The following is a 22,099-nucleotide window of genomic DNA, read 5'->3' as shown; positions in this document are numbered from 1 at the left end:
TGACTAGAATGAAAAAAAAAATAGAAATCAGCATATCAGACAGACAGTTCACGTGGAGTAGTTTTGGGACAAAGTAGGAGAGTCAAGGCTACGATAGTTTGGACTTGTGCAGAGGAGAGATAGTGGATATAATGGACAACGGGTGTTGAATTTGGAGTTGCCAGGGAGGAGCCAAAGATGAAGAACAGATACATGGATGTTGTGAAAGAGGACATGCAGAGGGTTGGTGTGACAGAGGAGGATGCTAGGGAAAGCGGATGATGTAGGCAGATGATATAGAGACCGCTGGAAGAAGAAGGTGTCATATACTGGGTTATGTTAGTGCCTGTGTTGAACTGTGGGGGGCATTGCGGCTTTACGCCATCTGATATGCTTTTGCGTTAGGGCTGCCTAGTGGGAGTTTTATTCTTAGCTGTCGTACCTGTTGTTGTGTTGTTAGAACTGATGCTGAGCACATGTTCAATAAAGCAGCATTATAAGGAAAGAATCACAAAGGAAACTGCTGGAAACTGTCATGGCACTGGGTCACAGACCCAGTGTGTGTACTTTCTGGTGAAAGTTAGGTGAGCAACGCAAGTCAGGCTCTAACTGACAGCACAAGGTATCTGGCTTGACAATGAACAACAGGAAAGGGCAAAATTCAAACTGGGTGAACAGCAGTGTCCACCTGGATGGGATGGAAGTTGAGCCTTGGATTGATCTCAGATATTCCAAGTTCTTTTATTTTTCCACATCAAAAACAGTTGCTTGACCCCCCTGCACGCAGTGTTTCCACTCCTCCAATGTTTGCAAGCCACTCACAGTTCCCACATCATACTTTGTGCTAGATCAGCCTGATGCTGGAACAGCACTGCCCCAAACTAGATTGCAATTGTAAACATCATGCTGATGCTCATATTATTTCTTTAACATTTTATTACTTTACATTAATTCTGCAACACCTGCAAAATGCTGCCTGTCAGATTTGGCATACCAGCTGTACAAATGTATGCTGACTTGGATTTTCTGCTAAAAGACAGTCTGAATGGTGTTGAGGATGCAGAATCACAAAGTGAGAGGTTTATTGAGGCGAGATGATTTAATTTACAAGGATGTGTCTATGGCTGTATTTCTGTTGATTTTAAAAGATGGCAAGTTACAGTCAGAATCTACACATTAAAGCCCAGTATAGCCATGAGTATCTTCTAATGCAATTATCAGTGCCAGTCTTCAGCACAGGCAAGCTGGTTGGCTCTGTGTAATCTCTGGAAATGGTTTACACTCTCACTCACAGTTACAAGAAAACCAAACCTACAGTAAACAGCAATCATAGTGATATCATCTGATAGTTACAAAGAGTTCTGTCCCAGTAAATACATAAGAGAAGAAATGAAATATCCAGATGCATATGGGTGTTTTACAAAGACCGATCATGAGTTTTTCTTTGCAGGCTTACATTTTCCTGAAATGTTTTTTGTGAACCAAACATAATGCCATACAGTGTTTGCAGATCAGTATTCTCTCTTTCTTTTTCCTAAACCACAAAAAAAGAATGTTCACAAAAATAAAATTGAAGTTGTCAGATGAGAGAACTCTGAATGCTGGACTGTTTAAGGTCTTGATTTTGATATTATTTTTGACTCCAGTGTTTAATACTTTCAATAGCAGAGTCCATGACTTGAGTCAATACATTTAAAATACCAAAATTGGAGTTCATTAGAATGGGATGCAGAAGTTGGACTGATAAGGGTCACAAGTCATTGTCAAAAGGTCCTTAGTCAATGAGACTCCTGTAGACACAGGATTTTGTCTTATTCAGGTAACCTGGGGGGTTAACCCTATGTGTTCTGTGTTACAAAGGTGGTTGATTTCTTACTGGGGTACCTCACTATGGTAACCTAACCTTATCCGGAGCAGGTTAGGTTCCAGATGGGATAGCAACAAGTATGAAACTACTATTGACCAATCAAGTGTCCAAAAGACAGCAGCACCATTCATAGAGCATGTACCTGTGGAACTCTGTGCACAGAGAACAGAAGGGTTTAAAATTTTAAACTAGTGTCTAAAAATAATATCTAAAATAGTGTCTGTTATTGGGCTGGGTTTTTTTGTATTTATTCTTTAATCGCTCTCAGACCATTAATCGTGACTGGGACTAGAGCCGAAAGAATAAAAACTAAAACTGCCCCATGCCAATTTGGAAATAAATGTTATTGGAATACTTGACTATAACCCATCAGATTCTCCTGTGTCTTAATGATAAAGTTGTGATATTGATAAGTGTAACTCACACAACTGGCATTGTTGCCAGTTTTCTTCCTGCCTTCAAACAGGCTAAACTTTATAAATAAAGTAACTCTTTTCAAGGCTTTCTGATCGAAACGTTTAAAGCACGCACACACATTCACACAGTGCTTTTAATACTAAATTGCCACCTACAAAGTTTCCAATTTCCTCACCACCATCCTGGCTCCCCTCCTGTGGAACACCCCCCTTTCATATTGAAAACTACTGACTTCATCCACTAGATTCAAAAACTTACACTGGATCATAGTGTTCTTTGGTGTGGTCTCATTTTCATCACTTACATACCTATAACCCAGGCAGTGGAGACTGTCTGAAGAAGACTACAGCAAGACAGCTCGTTACAAAACAGAACCAGCTTCACTGAAGGCCTGTTTGGATGAACTCTCCTTTCCAGTACCCTAGCATAGACCTTACCAGGAAGACTAAGGAGTGTGATCCCCCTGCCGTTGGAGCACACCTTCTGGTACCCCTTCTTAAAGATGGGAAGCACCTCTTCAGTTTGCCAATCCACAAGCACCGACCCAGCTCTCCATCTGATGTTGCAGAGGCATATCAACCAAGACAGCCCTACAACATCCAGAGCCTTTAATAACTCAGGGCACACCTTATGCTGCGTTATCTAACTTACCACACGGTGGTGATCAGTCCAGCTCAGTTCTGCTTTTCACCCGAGTGTCCAGAACATACGGCACATGATCAACCCTAGTTATCTCTTGAGAGATAACTACCACTAGGGTTTAAATACCTGGGACTCGGGAGTAAGGGTACTCCCATCGCTGCACGCCATTTGGGTCCCTGTAAAAGCATTTCATGAGCTCATTGCCAGCAATGAGTCAGATTCATTTCCGGTGGGTGTTAAACTCCACAGGGACTGCCCCTGTAGCCAGTTGGTGGAAGGCTTCCACTTTGGTGGCCTAAGAATTTTATTTCTGCTTTTTGCAGACATTGTTGTTCTTTTGGTTTCATCAGGTAGTGGCCTCGTTCGTACTGGAGTGTTTCACAGCTGTGTGATGCGATGGGAACTAGAATCGGCATCTCCAAAATCTGAGGCGATGGTTGTCAGTGAGAAAAGGGTGAACTTGTCACTGACCCTCTGCGGGTGAGTGACAAGTTGCTGCTCCAAGTGGAGGAGTTTAGGTAGTGAGGAGAGCAGACTGGTGCTGCAGCTGCAGTGATGCAGATGCTGTACTAGTCCATCGTGGTGAAAAGAGAGCTGAGCATAAACATGATGCTATGATTTAGCAATCAGTCTACTTCCCTATCCTTACCTATGGTCACAGATACGAGCGACAGAAATGAGCTTTCTCTGAAGGGTGGCTGGCCTCTCTCTTAGAGATAAGAGGGTAAGGACATGAAGAGGGGCTCAGAGTAGAGCTGCTGCTACTCCACATTGAAATGAGCCGGTTGAGTGGGTTCGGACATCTGATGAGCATGTCTCCTAGAGCTCTACTAAGTAAGGTTTTCCAGTCAGGATGTCCTCAGGCAGACCTAGGAGTTTACATCTCTCTGCTGGCCTAGGATTGCCTCAGTGTTATCCCGGATAAGATGGAGGAAGTGGCTGGCAAGAGGAACGTCTAGGCGTCTCCATTCAGGCTGCTGCCTCCGCGACCCAGCCCCAGAGAAGCAGAATGGATGGATATTTGAACAAAAAATTGTTCTATTGGTTCACAGTCATTATGGATTACTGCTTGGAGTATAAAAACAAGAACCCAATTTTTTAACTGAAAATTAGATAAAGTCTGCAACAACAGTACTTTCCATAGTAAATCCAATACCATCATGTCACTAGTGCTTAATTTCCATCACATCTTACTGGCCTCATTTGCTCTTAATAAAGGTCAGTGTCGTTAGGAATAATTGCTTATTGTTTTTAATTATTTTTCAAATACTTATTTAGGAAACTTGATGGTGTTAATGATTATGAGTGTATTACATTATCAGTTAAACCTGGGCTCCATAGACAAGGGATGCTGATGATTACTGTAAATATTTTGCACCTGATGGCCCTGAAGGAGCATCTTTTCATGATTCTGTTGAATCCAATAGTCATCTAAAGCAACAGGCAGACAGAGCAGGCAAATGTGACCAAACATAAAAATAACGATGAGAAAAAAAGTCCAGAGATCGCTTGTCTGCACATATTGTAGGTCATTCTCATTTATTCTGTCGCTTAATTCTCTTGTCGGTCATCTTCGTACTTTTGTGGTTGATTCACTGCTGGTGTCCAAAGTCATGAAAACAAGCGTGCCAAGCCCACTATGTCAAATTTTCATGCCAAGCTTGGCTTTCTGTAGAAAGACAGAGAGAGAGATTAACTGAGTATTATTCATCCATCCAGTTCCATAGGAAACACTTTGCAGGGTTCCTGTGTTACTGCATTGACAAAAAATAAATAAATACAGAAATACAAATAAATAAAAAATTTATAATATACAACTTTACAGCAAAAAGCTTAATATAAGCCAAAATCATTTGGGTCTTAAAACTAAATTTGAAAAGGAGTCCCTCAGACAGACTTATGCAGATTCAATGATGTGGAGTAAAGATAGGAAGAGCTGCCAGTTTTTCCCAGTGGATACTCCCAGCACAAAGACAAAAATCCTTATGAGATGTATTTAGTGTATTAATGAAGAAAAAAAAATGTTATACATTTTAAAACTTTAGTTTGTTAGCTAAAGAGAACAAACTTTTGATTAAAGAGAATAAAGAAGAGCTTAACGTCAACGTACAATTCCCGATGATTGTTTAGGTTTGACACTGTAGGATGCCTTCTCTTTGGCCTGTCGGAAACTCTCTTCTGCTGCTTTTAACCTGCAAAACATACAATGTTAATGCAGTTACACAGTGCATATTCAACAGCTAAGTTTAATGACACGATGCAAGACAGAAAGCTGAAGAGAATGGATAAAGAAACAACTGTACCTCTCTTTGAGAATGGTTTTGTTCTCCTTCTTCCACTGGTCCTTGAAGTCAGAGGAGAACTCATGCCAAATGGAGAAGAACATGTTAGGTGAAACCTCTTTCTCTCCTGCTTTGGCCTTCACTGAGAAAAACACTGTAAGTTCCAGGAACCTGAAAATACACCAGTTGTCACCTTAATATATATCTGACACAAAATTTGTTCTGTGTGAGTGGTTTCAGGACTGTTTTACTAATAAACTTTGTTCATGTTTCTATGAGTTTATCAGAATTGCTTTATAATGTAGCTAGTAATTCCATTTTTGTTATCAATGCCAGTAATAAGAAAGAAGAACAATAACAAAAGCAATCCAGTGCGGAGATGCATTAATTGAAATGTAACAGCATTTTATGTTCAAAATGTAATGGATATTAATCTGATGTTTAAATTTTTCACAGAGTTGAAACCACTAACGTCAGTGACTATGAGAGAAGCTGAAAAAAAGAAATGCAGTGTTCATGCTCTGATACTTTTTTCTTTATATACTATACTGACGTCTACTATACGTCATCATGCTAAGCATTGAAAAGCATTCATTACAAGTGAGATATTTCAGTTGACGGTTATAGCCTGTAACTCATGAAAATAAAGAATACAGCATTTCAAATATAAAAAAAGAAATGTCCAACTTCTTGCTACTGGTAGCATGAGGCACCCGTAGCAAGAATACCTGGACCCTACAGACGCTGCACAGGTAGTTTAATTCATCCACGATGGCATATTATTAAGTGCCATTCCGGAAGATTTGCCATGCATTACTTACTCAAAATTTAACTCTACTGGTTTATTATCATAGTCTCCTGCATTTTTGAGTTTCTGCCAGAGTGAAGTGTCTTCATGGTGGCCAAAAGACTTTTCCCGTTTTTGACAGTTATCACTAACTCTCCTGCACTCTGATTACAATGCTTCCTGGAGGAAGCATCACTGTTGGTGCAGGCGACACAGCGGTACGCTGGTGAGGCTGAAGGCCTGTCTGGTGCACCTTTCTATGGCATCTTAAAAACAAAAAGTAAGGCGCTATCTCCATCAGTGTCTCCATTCTCCAGCTCTGAACTGAGCTTATTTGAGCTGGGTCACTCTCACCTTGTGTTATGTGCTGAGATCTGTTGACCACATAAATGTAATAAGGACTTTTTAAATGACTTTTCTAAATTATTGGTTGAAGTCATGCCTAAATATAATCAAGTCTTTAATATTGGTGATTTTAATGTACATATTTGCTGTCCTGACAAACCAATGGTTAAAGGACTTTTTAAGCCTAATTGGCCCTTAATTTTATACAGTTGGTGTCTGGACTAACACATGGTTTGTCTGTTTCAGACTTAACCATCTGTGATAAAGTGTTTTCAGATCATAAGCCTGTCTTATTTGACATTGCCTTGCCCTGTTAAACCTGTTAAACCTCACACCCCTGCGTGGCACTGTCATATTATTGAACTGCGCATTTCTCTGCTTATTTCAATCTGAAATCTGGGATTCCCGAGTCTGTGTCTTCAGATACAGAGACACTCTGCTCCTAGTTTCATTCACCCTGCCAAATTGTATTAGATACTGTGGCTCCATTAAAAACCAGGCACCCTGAAACCAAATCTGAGCCCTGGATAATTGACACAACTTGTGCTGTCAGATGTGAATCCCGAAAAGCTGAAAGACAGCTGAAAAAGGGCACACTGCAGGTGTTGTTCAAATATTAAAGAATTGTTGGCTTAGTTTGGTTCAGAAAATGTTACTGGTTGGGCTACCTGTACTCAGGAGCTGTTCCTAAACCTTTTAAGCATGCAACAGTGAAACCACTGATCAAAAAACCTGGCCTGGACAGTTGGATACTGAATTATTTAACTTTAGGCCTATTAGTAATATTTCCTTTTCTTTCAGAAATCCTGTTTACAGTCAATTGAAGGTGTTTTTTAATTAAAACAATGTATTTTTTAATCTGGTCTCTAGCACAGAATCTGCACTGCTGAGGGTATTTAATGACATACTCCTGGCTATAGATTCAGGAAACTATATGATGCTAGTTCTCCTAGACCAGGGGTCGGCAACCTTTCTGATGGTGAGTGCCATTTAAAATTTCCTCAGAAGTCAGTGTGCCATATGATTGCATTAGCAATAAATTTAATAACGCTCTATATGAACAGTTACACAATATATAGAACAACTTTCTAGAATTATATTTGTTTGCAGATGTTGGCAGCTATCAGCGTTATCAGCTATTTTGTTATGTTATGGATAAAAAGACACTTTTTCTCCATAACAAGAACTCATAACAGCAAATGAACTGTACAACAGAAAATACAAATGCTATTTATGGTCTCCTCACAACAATAATAAGAAAAATAAACTGGGCCAATATGGCATGTTTGTTAATACAGAGACACACATGTTAATGTGATCTTTGGTCTCCCACTCAGAGACACAGGTCTGCGAGTGTCCAGCATTCAGAGGCTACCTGAGGACACTCATGTGAGAGGAAATCTGCTCACACAGATATGTAGAGCCAAATACTGTCAATAAGGCCTCTGCAATGTTCTGAAGACAGTTAAACTTGTCAGGTAGTGATGTCCAGCAGGTGAACATGCAGCTCCATGAACACTCAGAGCTGTGGATTCCAGCTGCTTTGATGTTGCATTAACTGGCATTAACTCAGCCAGTTAATGTGAGACAAATCCAGCTGCTCATTAAAGATTTCTGGTTTGATCAGAAAATAAAACATTGGTCCATACACCTGAAAGTCCCAAAGACGCCTTGTGTCTCGAGTCTACGGATGTATCCGTGTATTTCCGTGGTGCTGATGCTGAGCTGAGTGGACAGCTTCTGAAGCTTTTGAAGTGTCGGAATGTGGAAAGCTAACAACGACCCTCTCACCAGTAGGCTAAGTTATTTTTAGCCAATTACAAGTTGAATCTGGTAGTTGGGGTTGTTAGCTAAGATACCGTCATTAAGAAGAGGAACAACTAATGTGTGTAATGTGAGCTGATTTGCAATGTGCACCGCTGGCGCGGCCATTTATTTTTTGATGCACCTTCTCAGATTATTTCACTGCGTGTCGTGCCCAGGGCTGGACTGGGACACAAAAAACCAGCCCGGGCATTTTCACTAAAGACCGGCCCACCAGGTATTAAAGCCATAAAGCCTTTGAATGAAAACAAATGCTGTTGTGACAGTGTTGTTGGTATATGTATGATTTCTATACATTTTATGTCAGATAAAAACTTTGGTTGTAAGCTTCAGATAATTATTTAATAACAGCCAGACATTTTAAATGAGAATAAGAAAGTATTTCTTTGTGCCCCTCTTTCCCTGCCCCCCTGGCAGAACTTTGCTAGACCCGCCCCTGCACAGTTACCAGCCGTCAGCTACATAGAAAAGGATCCTGGTGTTATTTGTCTCTCAGAAACAGTTCATAACTTCCCTCCAACTTATTCATGTCACCTAAAAGGTAAACCTGTTTCTAGTGATGTGACGTTCTGTATCGAGGCTGCGAAGCTTGTGTTGAGAAATTGAGGGGGCGTTTCCGCGATGCGCGTATCGAGGCTTGCTTCATTTATGGGAGGAGCTGAAAATGATGACGCTTTGCACTGGGGTGAACCAATTGGATGAAAAGCTTCAGTGCTTCATGAAGCTTCATCTGCCCATCACTACCTGTTTCTCCATCACCTGTTCAGCTCTGATAATTCAGTAACCAAACCGACATCATGACCAGCAGCTTTACAGCTGTGGCTCCAGCAAACATCAGCTGATACTAGAAACTAATATTAAATAAATTCTAACAACAGCTGATCAAGCTTAAACATGCTGCTGTTGTTTAGCGCGACATCTGGCGCAAAGTGGGCGATAAACAAACAAGAGAGAAAAGCCGATCAGCTGACCTTTGATCAGTTTCATTATTAAAGTAGCAACAGGAGAGGGAGAGAATGAGAGGAGAAGAGGCCGCTGTGCAGCAGAATAAATCCACCTTTGTGTCTTTTTCCATCCTAGCTGAAGTCCAGGACAAACTGCGTCCCTTCTCAGCTCAACACAAAACGCGTAATAATTTCTCTGAATGCGGGACGATTCTGTCTTTTTACAGGACGGTAGGCAACTCTACTAACTAACCTTATGAATAAAATAACGTTCACTATCAGTAACACCGTAGCACCCACCCAGCTGTATAGAAACTGCTAGCAATAACATATAACATGCTAGCTAGTACGCAGTACGAGTTATTGTAACTGACTGTAAAAAGTCAGCACAACGAAAATAAACTCCACCTAAACTTGGTTTATATCTGACCCAGATAGACTGCAGGTCAGAACTTCTTACCTGAAGTTCAGTTCACCTGACAGTCAGACCGACGGCTGCCTCGGGTCTCTGCTCCTCCTGCCTCCCCTCTCCCTGATCCACCTGCCAGCCAGCATCTGGCCAATCCACCACCTTTCGTTGTTTAAACCGTTACAAAAAAAAAGAAAGAAAATTATCGGGCCACCAAGCAAATGCCCGGTATGCCCGATGGCTAGTCCAGCTATGGTCGTGCCATCAGTTAACCCTGCCTAGGGTTGCCGACCCCTGTCCTAGACTTATTTTAATATCTCATTTAGAGCACTGTGAGGGCATTTGTGGCACTGCTCTGGAATGGTTCAGATCCTACATGTATCAGACAACTTTATAGGTTGGGCTACATGATTTCAGATCTTCCTCTGCTCCTTTTCCTTCCATGGAGCTTGATACTTGCGCCTCTAGTATCTTATTTGTATCTGCTGCCCCTTGGTTTTATTTTTAGAAAGCACAAAATTGTTTTCCATGGTTATGGAGATGTTATACAGGTTTACGTACCCCTAACACAAAACCATGCCTACTCAATGAAAACTTTAGTTTTAGCCTTGAGGAGTTAAAAGTGTGGATGGCTCTAAACTTCCTAAATTTTAATAAAAATAAGACAGAAGTTGTTGTGTCAGGTCCAGAAAAGCCCGTCAGCGTCTCTTCTTCCTCAGAAGACTTAGAGACTTCCATCTGCCACTGAAGGCGCTCAAGAACTTTTACTCCTGCACCATCGAGAGCGTCCTGACGGCAAACATCTGCACCTGGTTTAGGAACAGCACCAAGCAGGACAGACGAGATCTGCAAAGGGTGGTGCGCTCAGCAGAACGCATCATTCAATCAGAGCTCTCTGACCTGCTGTCCATCTACACCAAGCGGTGCAAGTCCAAAGCTAGGAAGATTATGATGGACCTCTCCCATCCCAACAATAGACTCTTCTCACTGTTGAGGTCTGGGAAGCGCTTCCGCTCCCTTAAAGCCAAAACAGAGAGAATGAGGAGGAGCTTCTTCCCCCAGGCTAGTCGGGCCCTGAATCAGGTGTAGGACTGGACTCTCCCACACACGTCACTATAAGACTGGACTCTCACACACATCACCACACGCACCACCACACATTTCCTATGATTTATAATCCTTATAATCTCTTTCTGCTATTTGCACATTTTTTACTGTAAATTTCTAAGTTAATTTGTAAATTTTGTAGTAAACTGTAAATTGTAAATACTGTAAAACCTTTTTCTGTCATTTAATGGTCGGGCATTGTACAGCTACAAGCATTTCACCCCCATGTCATACTGTGTATGGTTGTGTGTGTGTGACAAATAAAATTTGAATTTGAATTTGGTGTCACTGGTGGGTCTTTTCCTGTAGACACAGGCTGCTAGCACAGTATGTAAAGCTTACTGTTACAAACTTGGGTTTTAGGATGGACAGTGATTTTAGATTGAGCAGTCAGATCAGTGCAGGGTTAGCTTCTTTTAGCTGAGACAGCTGGCTAAAACAAAACAAAACAAAACAAAAAACATGCTGTTAAAAGATCTCTTTGAAACACTCCCCTTCCCAATCACTGAGATCAGCTGACCAACTGCTCTTAGATGTGCGAAGGACATAGTGGTGGTTCAGAGACAATGCTGTTGCTGTAGTGGCTCCCAAATTGGGGAATTCATTGCTGTTTCACATTAGACAGGCCTCTCTAAGACCCACCTCTTCTGCTTGTCATTGGACGCAGTGTGAGATTTGTTGATTTTATTTATTTATTAAATTAAATTATTTTTTTTGACTGTTTTTATTCATTTTAATTAGATCTTGCATTTGTCAATGCTCTTATTTTGTGTTGTAATTTTAATTCTAGTCATTATTTTATATGTACTTATTTTATTTATTTCAATTTTATTTTTTATTGCTATGTTCCACACAATGGTCACTGGTTGCTGTTTTTAAAGTGCTTTATAAATAAAGTTGACTTGGCTTGGCAGGTCAACCGCTGGCACCAGGTGATGTTAGCACATGAGAGCGGTTGCCCCCCTGAGCACACATGACAGATGTGAAAGGGTTTGAAGAGACCATGGAGAACATTATGCTTCCTGTGACATCATTCAGCTGACCGGTTTGGTGGTGGGTCAGTGATAGTCTGGGGAGGCATATTTATGGACAGACGCACAGACCTCTACAGGCCAGGCAGTGGCTTGCACCTGTCTTGGAGCTTTCTTCTCATTAGGAACACGCCCCAACATTGTGAGGCATGCATACAAGCACGTGAGGGGGCATACATCTTGCTGCATCATTTTTTCACTTTTATTTTCAGGATGTCTTTGAATTCCACGTGGAGGCCACATGAAGTTTGTAGGGATCTACTCTGCAGAAAGTTGGCAGAGCTATGAGTCTATGTGTCTCAGCATCTGTTGATCCTGCTCTGTGATTTTACATGGCCTGTCACTTTGTTGCTGAATTGTTATTCCCAGTCCCTTTACTATGTTACAATACCACTAACATCTGCTACTGAAATATTTAATAGTGAGGATATTTCATGAGTGGACCTGTTGACAGGTGGCATTTTATCACTGTACCATTATGGATTTCACAGTTCCTGAGAGCAAGCCATTCTTGATTTTATGTACCTGTGGCCATGGAAGCTGATTGGGACACCCGAATTAAATGATTTCGATGAATGAGTGAATACTTTTGGCAATACAGTGTATATAGTGTTTATGCTATTTGAATAATAAACTTCTGGCACTCAAAATGAAATATTAAAATAATTACTGATGAATCATAATCAAAATTTTAAAAGGCCTGAAATATATGACACTTCATGTCTAATGAATAAAGATTATGAAAGGAACTGTAGGGTAGGGTAAGGAGGAGAAGGCAAAGGGAAAGGGATGGCCTACAAATTCTATTCAAGTTTTCAATTTGTAGGCTTTCTCAGGTGATTTGACATATTTTACTCCTAACCAATAGCTTTTCCTATATGTAAACAGTGAGTACAAAGTGCCAAATGCAGTAATTAAAAAAGGATTCAAACCAGGTTATCTTTGTTTACAAACCTATAACTTGTGTCATTAATGCCTCTTTAGGATAGAAATGCACACTTTATATGTGAAATGTAGTCTAAAAAACATTGCTGACTTGCGTCTGTTACACAGCGGTGGGGATAACTGGTTGGTACAAACCAGTCAAAATGTAATGGTATTGGAGTTCTGTGCAATGTTTTAATGTTTTTCTGAAATTAGATGATATATGTTAAAGAGACAGTACTGTCACAAATATAACAAATAAAGAAGGTCGCTCTTACAGTTTATGAGTGCTGCTGAGTTGAGAATCCAGCATCTCCAGTTCACTTTTAGCTAAGAAAGGAGGAACAATACATGAAGTCAATATGTGTGTAAATCATGAGACAGTGATTGGATTTGCTATCATGAATGTCCATTTATTACAGTAGAAAATTATATGCTCTGTCCTCAAGTGTACTCATACTATAGACACTTTCAATTTCAATTCAATTCAGTTTTATTTATATAGCACCAAATCACAACAACGGTTGCCTAAAGGTGCTTTATATTTTAAGTTAAAGACTCTACTTGGTGAAGTGGGATGGATAAACTCCCTTTTAACAGGAAGACACCTCCAGCTGAACCAGGCTCAGCTAGGGGCAGCCATCTGCCTCAACCAGTTGGGGTGATGGGAGCAAGACAGGATAAAAGACACACTGCGTAACAGAGCCAAAGATTGATAACAACAACTAATGATTAAGTGCAGAGTGGTGTGTAACCACACAGTGAATGAAAAACTAGTCAGTGCATTGTGGGATGCCCCCATCAGCCTAAGCCTAAGGGTCACCTTAGGCTTAGGCTGATGCTTTAATCTTAAAGGGTCGTTTAAAATTAAAGCATTAATTGATGGTAGGACTTCTTTCTCCAAAAACACAAGAAATCATACTTATAGCACAAGAAAATTACTGAAAACACATTAGAAAGGGTGATTTGAGGCATCTTATCCCACTCACTAGATACACTCACCATGCAGTTTGTTAGGTACATCTGTTCAGTTGCTCATTCGTGCAAACAAATCAGTGAATCACATGGTATATAGACACAATCAAGATTACCTTTTTAAGTTAAAAAGTTAAAAAACAGGAAATTAAGGCAACAAATCACATGAACTCACCAAAGTTGGACAATAGTTGATTGGAAAAATGCTGCCTGGTCTGATAAGTCAATTTTCATTTCAATTTTATTCATGTACAATAACAATCAGTTCCATCTATCCATCTTCTTCTGCTTATCTGGGGCCACTTTGCAGAAGCAGCATCCTAAGCAAAGCAGCCCAGACCTCCCTCTCCCCAGTCACCTCCTCTAAATTGTCCGGGGGAACACCAAGGCCTTCTCATGCCTGCCGAGAGATATAATCCCTTCAGCGTGTCCTGGGTCTGCCCCAGGGCCTCCTCCTGGTGGTACACGTCTGGAAAACCTTACCCAAGAGGTGCCCAGGAGGCATCCTTGTCAAATGCCCGAACCACCCTACCACCCGCCTAATTACATTTGGCCCGCGAAGCCATACAAAATTACCATTAGAGCTGCCCTGCCAGTATTATACAGTGCATGTACTGCTAATACTACAATTCCCAGAATGCTCTGTTGGTGTTTTGGCACGTCAGTCATGACAGGACCCATTAGCACCCTCTCCTCTGTTAACCATAGTCATAGCAACCATGCAAATACTGCCATGCTACCTATCCCAAAATGGCAAAAAGAAAGGCAGAAAACAGGAGCTTTCTGGACAGGTGGGAGAATATGATGAAAATTTGATAAATGATAAAATGATAAAATTTAATTCAGAAGGCTGCAAATACAAATTTAATTAAGAAATTAATTCCACTGATGTGTTATTTAATTGGAATTTTGATTTTGCATGTGTGCAATATTAAATTATATATACGTTTATATAAGCTATATATATTGTTTAGTATTAAGCTTTGCTTGTTCCATATTCAGTTTTTCAGCAAAACTTGTTTGAGTCCATAAGAAAAGATTCCTTGTTATATTTGGAGGAAGAGTTTTTTTTCAATGAATATTAATGTTAGCCTGCGACTTTGATCCAGTTTTGAATTTTGGCCCACTGTGTATTTAAGTTTGACACCCCTGCTTTAAAGGAAGCCCATTTCTGCCGCTTGTATCCATGATTTCATTCTTTTGGTCACTACCCACAGCTCGTGACCGTAGGTGAGGGTAGGGGCATAAATCGACTGGTGAATCAATAGCTTCACTTTTACACTCAGCTCTCTCTTCACCATGATGGACCAGTACAGTGTCCACATCACTGCAGCACCAAATCCACCAATCCGTCTAAGAAATTTAAGCTCCTCCACTTGGGACAGGAACTTGTCCCTCACCCAGAGTGGGCGCTCCACCCTTTTCCAGCTGAGGACCATGACCTCAGATTTGGAGGGGTTGATTCTCATTCCAACTGCTTCACACTCAGCTACGAACGGTTCCAGTGCGAGCTGGAGGCCATCACCCAATGAAGCCAACAGAACCACATCATCTGCAAAAAGCAGAGAAGACATTCTGAGTGAAAGCCTTCCTCCACTTGGCTACACCTAGAAATTCTGTCCATGAAAATTACAAACAGAATCAGTGACAAAGGGCAGCCCTGCTGGAGTCCATCACCCACTGGAAACGAGTCAGAATTATTTCCAGCTATGCAGAGCAAGCTTCTGCAATGGTTGTATAATGATTGAACGCCTTGTAGCAATGGGCCAGACAACCCATACCTCCCACAGGAACCACCTCCCACAGCACACGGTCGAATGCCTTCTCCAAAGTACACAAAAAAACAAACTCCCATGCACCGTCAAGTATTCTCGAGAGGATAAAGAGCTGATCCAGTGTTGCATAACCAAGACGAAAACTACATTGTACCTCTTGTATCCGAGGTTCCACCAACAGACAGACTCTTCTTCCTGGCATAGACTTTCCCAGGGAGGCTGAGGAGTGTGATGCCCCACTCCCTCTGGTCCATCTTCTTAAAGATGGGCACCACCACAAGGGAGGTTACCACAACAACAGGCACCAACCACCTTTGGCTTTGGCAATGGAGATGCTGAACATGGTCCATTTGGACCATGTTCTGAGGGAGACTGTCCCCAGTCTCCCTCCCACGGACTCCTAGAAGGCTGGGTACTCTAAACCGTTGTTTAGCGCATAAGCGCAGATGACAGTCAGGACCCCTTCCCCGACCCTCGCACAGGGAACAAACCCTCTCGTCCACCGGAAGAAACCCCAAAGTACAGGCAGCAAGCCGAGGGGATACTTGCTTTACGTGTGCTTATGCTTTATGTTGTACTGTAAAGACACTACAATACCATACTTTCAGACTGTACTACCATCCAATATAGCACCTGCTTGACAGGAACACAATATTTACACCACGGATGTGCAACCTGCAAATCTACAGCAACTGCATGGTGATATCATGTCAATAAGTGTATGTATGCATGTATGCATCTATGTATGTATGTGTGTATGTATGTATGTATGTATGGGGGTTACATAATTTACCTTGTTTGAGGAAATCATCCATCTTTTCTTTGAAAGGTTCCAAGTTCTCCTCATCTGAAATCTTACACACTTTTTCTACTTCTGATATGCATGCTGAGAAAATGAAAACAGTCAACCATTGAATGAACCATTTCAGCTTTATCAATATATTTCATGCACGCATGGAAGTATGAATCATGTTAAACCACTATAATGCCCCCAAATGGTTTTAGTTTGATTTTTAAATGGACTCAAAAACTTGCAAATCATCATTTTCACCTTTGAATGATGAGAGGTAGTCAGGTAATGGGTATTGGTCAGTTTCCAGGAAATGAATGCTTATACAGTAAATGTATGTCCTTTAATCTGATTGAAATGCAGCTACATGTGTTACCTCTCAGATCCTTCCTGAGTCGTGCCAGATCTTTCTGAAAATCTTCAAATTTCAGCTGCGAAGCCTGAAACAGGTCATGGGGCTCAGGGAGAGGATACACACATGTCTCCCTGCCAGCATCCTGGAAATGGACAAACCAATTAGGGCACAATACAATTGTTCAAATGAATCATAGATATCCTACTGTTGGAATAACCATCCCCAGCATGCTAGATGTTAGCAATGCAATGATAGATAGATAGATAGATAGATAGATAGATAGATAGATAGATAGATAGATAGATAGATAGATAGATAGATAGATAGATAGAGAGAGAGAGAGAGAGAGAGAGAGAGAGAAATTCCCCTGCGGGCAATCTATCCTTCAAGCTTGCCAGGACGCCAGGTCAAGGGGGAGATATCATCACCCCCACCTGAGATTGGGTACCAAGCCCCAAGTGCAATAGAAGAAGGATCATTGAGTGCAAGAGGAACTGACCTGAGAGATAGGATCATGGTAAAGCTTGAAACCTGGATCCTCCGTAGCTGGCTACCAAGACTGCCACCATTCCCGGGACTAGCAAGCTGATCTACACCACGGCAGCAGTGATCACTGAGATGCTTGGCTACAAACTGAACAGCCACAAAGAGTAGTACCCTCCATAGAGAAGGAGACTAGAGGCCAAGATTAAGGTAGCATGCAGGGAGGCTAGCCAACTATCAGAGCTGCAAAAAGGTGCAACAAAGAAGGTGCCTAAGAAATACAGCAAGCTGTCCATACCTGAGGTCTTGGAAACTGCCAAGCAAAGACTCACAGGCTTGGCCAGCCGCTTCAAGAGGAACACCAGAGAGATCAAAGGCAGGAGAATAAACCAGCTGTTCTCCACAGAACCAGCTATCAGTGGCAGGGGAACAATATGAGAACAGCACCACCAAGGCTGGAGACAGAACAATACTGGAAGAGCATATGGGAGAAGGACGCAACCCATAAGGGCAATGCTCAGTGGCTAGTGGATCTAAGAGCAGACCACAGCAACCTCCCTGAACAGGGTCCGGTAACAATCACATTGGCAGACATCCAAGAAAGGGTCTGCAGTATGAAGAGTTGGACAGCACCAGGCCCCGACATGATTCACGCCTACTGGCTGAAGAAGCTGACTGCACTCCATGAGCGTCTGGCAGCACAAATGAACCAGCTGCTAGTTGACGAGAGACACCCGGAATGGCTAACCGAAGGTCGGACAATCCCGATCCTCAAGTACCCCAAGAAGGGGCCGGTCCCATCCAACTACCAGCCAATAACCAGCCTCAACACCAAGTGGAAGCTTCTGTCAGGCATCATAGCGGCTAAGATGAACAGGCACATGGGTCAATACATGAGTGGGGCACAGAAAGGGATGGGCAAGAATACCAGAGGCGCACAACACCAGCTACTGGTAGACCAAGCAGTCAGCCGAGACTGCAGGACCAGACTGACCAACCTGTGCACTACCTGGATTGATTACAAGAAGGCCTATGACTCAATGCCCCACACATGGATCCTGGAACGCCTAGACCTATACAAGATCAACAGGACCCTAAGAGCCTTCATCAGGAACTCAATGGGGATGTGGGGGACAACACTAGAGGCCAACTTCAAGCCCATAGCACAAGTCACCATCAAGTGAGGGATCTGCCAAGGAGATGCTCTGTCCCCACTGCAGTTCTGCATAGGCCCGAACCCCTCAGTGAGATCATTGACAAGGCTGGCTACGGATATCGATGACAGAATGGAGCAGTTGTAAGCCCCTCCTGTACATGGATAACATCAAACTGTATGCCAAGAGTGAATGAGACATTGATTCCTTGATCCACACCACCAAGATATACAGCAATGACATCAGAATGTCGTTCGGACAAGAAAAGTGTGGTCGGATGATAAAAAAAGAGAGGGAAGGTGGTCAGAACTGAGGGGATCAAACTCCCCGACGGCAACACTGCAGACATAGAGGACAGCTAAAAGTACCTGGCGATCCCACAGGCAAATAGGAACCATGAAGAGGCTGCTAGGACAGCTGCAACCACCAAGTACCTGCAGAGGGTCAGGCAAGTCCTGAGGAGTCAGCTGAATGGTAAGAACAAGATCCGGGCTATCAACACCTACACCCTGCCCGTGATCAGGTACCCTGCTGGGGTAATAAGCTGGTCAAAGGAGGAGATAGAAGCCACTGACATCAAGACGAGGAAGCTCCTGACTATGCATGGAGGGTTTCACCCCAAGTCCAGCAGCCTGAGGCTGTACACTAAGCGGAAGGAAGGAGGCTGAGGATTGGTGAGTGTCAGCACCACGGTCCAGGATGAGACAAGGAACATCCAAGAATACATCAGGAAGATGGCCCCAACTGACCGAGTGCTCAGTGAATACCTCAAGCAGCAGAAACCCAAGAAAGAGGAGGAAGAGGAGGGACCATCAATGAAGGACAGCCCTCTGGACAGTATTTACTACCGGCAGAAAGAGGAAGTGGCTGACATCCAGAAATCCTACCAGTGGCTGGACAAAGCTGGACTGAAAGACAGCACAGAGGCACTAATCATGACAGCACAGAAACAAGCTCTGAGCACATAGAGGCTGGGGTCTATCACACCAGGCAAGACCCCAGGTGCAGACTGTGTAAAGATGCCCCTGAGACAATTCAGAACATAACTGCAGGGTGTAAGATGCTAGCTAGCAGGGCATACATGGAACACCATAACCAAGTGGCCAGGAAAGTATACAGAAACGTGTGCCGAATATGGCCTGGAAGTCCTGAGGTCAAAATGACCGAGCTAAGATTCTTTGGGACTTCCAGATACAGACGGACAAAATTGTAGGTGGCTAACCAACCGGACATAATGGTGGTAGACAAACAGAAGAAGTCGGCCGTAGTGATAGATGTAGCGGTTCCCAATGACAGCAACATCAGGAAGAAGGAACATGAGAAGCCTGAGAAATACCAAGGGCTCAGAGAAGAGCAAGAGAAAATATGGAGGGTGAAGGCAACAGTGGTCCCAGTGGTAATTGGAGCACTAGGTGCGGTGACTCCCAAGCTAGGCGAGTTGCTCCAGCAGATCCCAGGGACAACATTGGAGATCTCTCTCCAGAAAAGCGCAGTCCTGGGAACAGCTAAGATACTGCGCAGGAACCTCAAGCTCCCAGGCATCTGGTGGAGGACCGAGCTTGAAGGATAGACCACCCGCAGGGGCGAGAGGGAAATTATTTTTTCTTATATGGTCAATTAAGTATGATTCTGAGATCATAGCTCCTAAAATTTTTGCATTAAACAATTACATGTATCAGAGAGTGAAATGACTTTGCTTTTCTGCAACAAATGACACACCAGAAATGTAAATCACTGTCATCACTAGGGATGGGTACTGATATCCGGTGCCATTATGGCGGTAGTAACTAGAAAAGCAGCGCGCATCTCGGTGCTTTATTTCGGTGCTTTTTTTCCCCCCTGAGATGTCATACACTTTGGATTGTAGCCAATCATTTTACCTTTCCAAGGATAGTAGACGGGCCCAGGTACGTATGTTCTTTTAGAGCAGAGCTACAGATTAAAAATGCCCAAGGCGAAGCGGTCAAAGGTTTGGCTGTACTTCACAGCAAAAGATGCAAACTCAGCAGCCTGCAACAAGTGCTTTTAAGGTGATAATGTGCAAAGGAGGTAATACCTCGAATCTGATGAAACACCTGGCAACGCATAGCGTTTTTTTAAAAGCCGAAAAATGCACCTTATTTGATAGCTTGCTGAAAAACCTCACACCCAGCACATCTACTGCGGGTGTGATGCCTGTTATCGGACCCGGAGTTAGCAACATCCCCCAATACCCGAAGGGGAGAGTCCTGGCCCCTAGCCCTGCTAGTGTAGCAGAAATGATGATAGATGATGATGGCAGCAGCAGCATAACTACACCATCGTAGTTACATGCGGCTGTCTTCTTGTTTGATGGCAGATACTCCCTTCACCTTGACCAAAAAGGCTAAAATGACCAAATAAAGAGTGGACGAAATTCATAGGGCAGTGACAAAATTTATAGTCAGAGATCTCCATCCAAAAAGAGACTGCTAAAAATAAAAACATAAGAGGTTTTTGGACAAAGTTTGTGCTCTCCATTCTTTAAGCACCAGTTTTAGCACCGTTTAAGCACCGGCAGCGTTTCAAAAGTACCGGTTTGGCACCGGTATCGGATTAAACCTAAACGATACCCATCCCTACTCATCACAGGCACAAATGTCATAGTAATTTGGGGCTTTTTAAAACTATTTCAATAGAACTGTATATACTGAAGCATACTGTGGTACTGAAGGTTTTCAAATGACTCAATGAATTTATCAAAGCTCTAAGAAGCAGAACTGTAGATTTAAGTTAGTTAGGTCTCTTGGAGGTTTGTTTAAACAACTGCAGAGTCCAAGATTATCAAACAGTCATATGTAAGTTATATGAATGTCACTATCCGGTCGTTAAGTCTGACGTTACTAGCCGTGTCTGGGCCTAAACTCTGCTGCAGGTCCATATATCAAACGATCACTATGGCAGTAGTAAGAGTTGAAAAACTGTCTAAAGTCTTTCATCTTTAATAAAATGATCAGCGTTCTGCTCTACCAGGTGTAACAATTGAGTTTAACATCCAGGCATCCATGAAAACTGAATTTATGACATTTAACGGAGTTAGAAGTTAGCAGGAAGTTAGTTCGCTAGCTTCTATCTAAATACAATATAGCATGTCCTGACTGCGGGGTTTTGGAAACAAATTCAAACGTACAGCTCTGTTATCATTTGCAACATAAATGAAGACAGAAAACTAAACAGCAGTGACGTTTGTAGGGTTACTGAAGTTTGGCTAGCTGGTATATAAAGATGTGCTACGTGACCGCTAGCGACACAGCTATGTTAGCATAATATAAACAAGCTAACTTTTTTCCACTCGATAAAAGTTAACGTGAGTGTTCTCGGTGGTCAGGAACAAATGTAATCGCATGGCAGGATGCTGTAAAAGGACCAAACTTCAGCCAGGAGAACAACTGAGATAATCCATCCACAATACGAGGTTAGTCATTCATATACAGCTGCATGGGCTGGGCTGTAGTTACGTCCTAAGGTTTTAAAAACTGAACTTAAATAAATGATTAGCGGTAATAAAAGCCGAGGGAGGTCAACAGTGATCACTGACTGTTTTAGGAGCTTTTTCGAGATTAAGTAGAAGAAAATACAAAACATTAAACATGTTAACAACACAAAAGCCATAACACTTAGACCCCCGCGGAGTCATCATTTTGCGTTTCTACCTTTAAAAGCCGGAGAGCAGTCAAATGCTGGAAGTGGAAGCTAAATTGGCTAGTCATTCATATGTATATTAGGTTGTTAACTAGGAATTCTGGAGGGAGGGGAGTGGGGGTGTGTGATTGAGGGGGTGGGGGAGTGGAGTGTTTCAGTTTGCCATCTTAGGGAGAAATCAACACACATGGGTGTAGGTGCCATTCATACAGGTAACGAGTGGGGGACAGAAAAGCTTCTTACAGAAGACATTACAGGTCTGTGAGAGCCAGAGATTTTCCTTGTTTGAGGTGACCAAATACTTATTTTCCACCCTGATTTACGAATAAATTCTTTACAAATCCTACCA

At 42.3% G+C, this 22,099-nt stretch overlaps 1 protein-coding gene across 1 annotated transcript in view; it reads right to left on the bottom strand.

The window, feature by feature from the left end:
• Positions 1–900: 900 nt before the first annotated feature.
• Positions 901–22,099, bottom strand: part of fmn2b (formin 2b) — a 55,810-nt gene continuing 34,611 nt past the window's right edge. Inside the window, exons 14-19 of the mRNA XM_026177564.1 lie at positions 16,475–16,595; positions 16,102–16,194; positions 12,837–12,888; positions 5,209–5,358; positions 5,016–5,097; positions 901–4,574 (exon numbers count right to left, since the gene is read on the bottom strand). Of these exons, the coding sequence (XP_026033349.1) occupies positions 4,548–4,574; positions 5,016–5,097; positions 5,209–5,358; positions 12,837–12,888; positions 16,102–16,194; positions 16,475–16,595 (525 nt within the window). The 3' untranslated portion in view covers positions 901–4,547. The remainder of the gene's footprint in view (positions 4,575–5,015; positions 5,098–5,208; positions 5,359–12,836; positions 12,889–16,101; positions 16,195–16,474; positions 16,596–22,099) is intronic.

The sequence above is a fragment of the Astatotilapia calliptera genome, chromosome 8, assembly GCF_900246225.1.
Source record: "Astatotilapia calliptera chromosome 8, fAstCal1.2, whole genome shotgun sequence".
Taxonomy (NCBI): domain Eukaryota; kingdom Metazoa; phylum Chordata; class Actinopteri; order Cichliformes; family Cichlidae; genus Astatotilapia; species Astatotilapia calliptera.
This window is presented reverse-complemented; position numbering and strand designations above follow the sequence as displayed.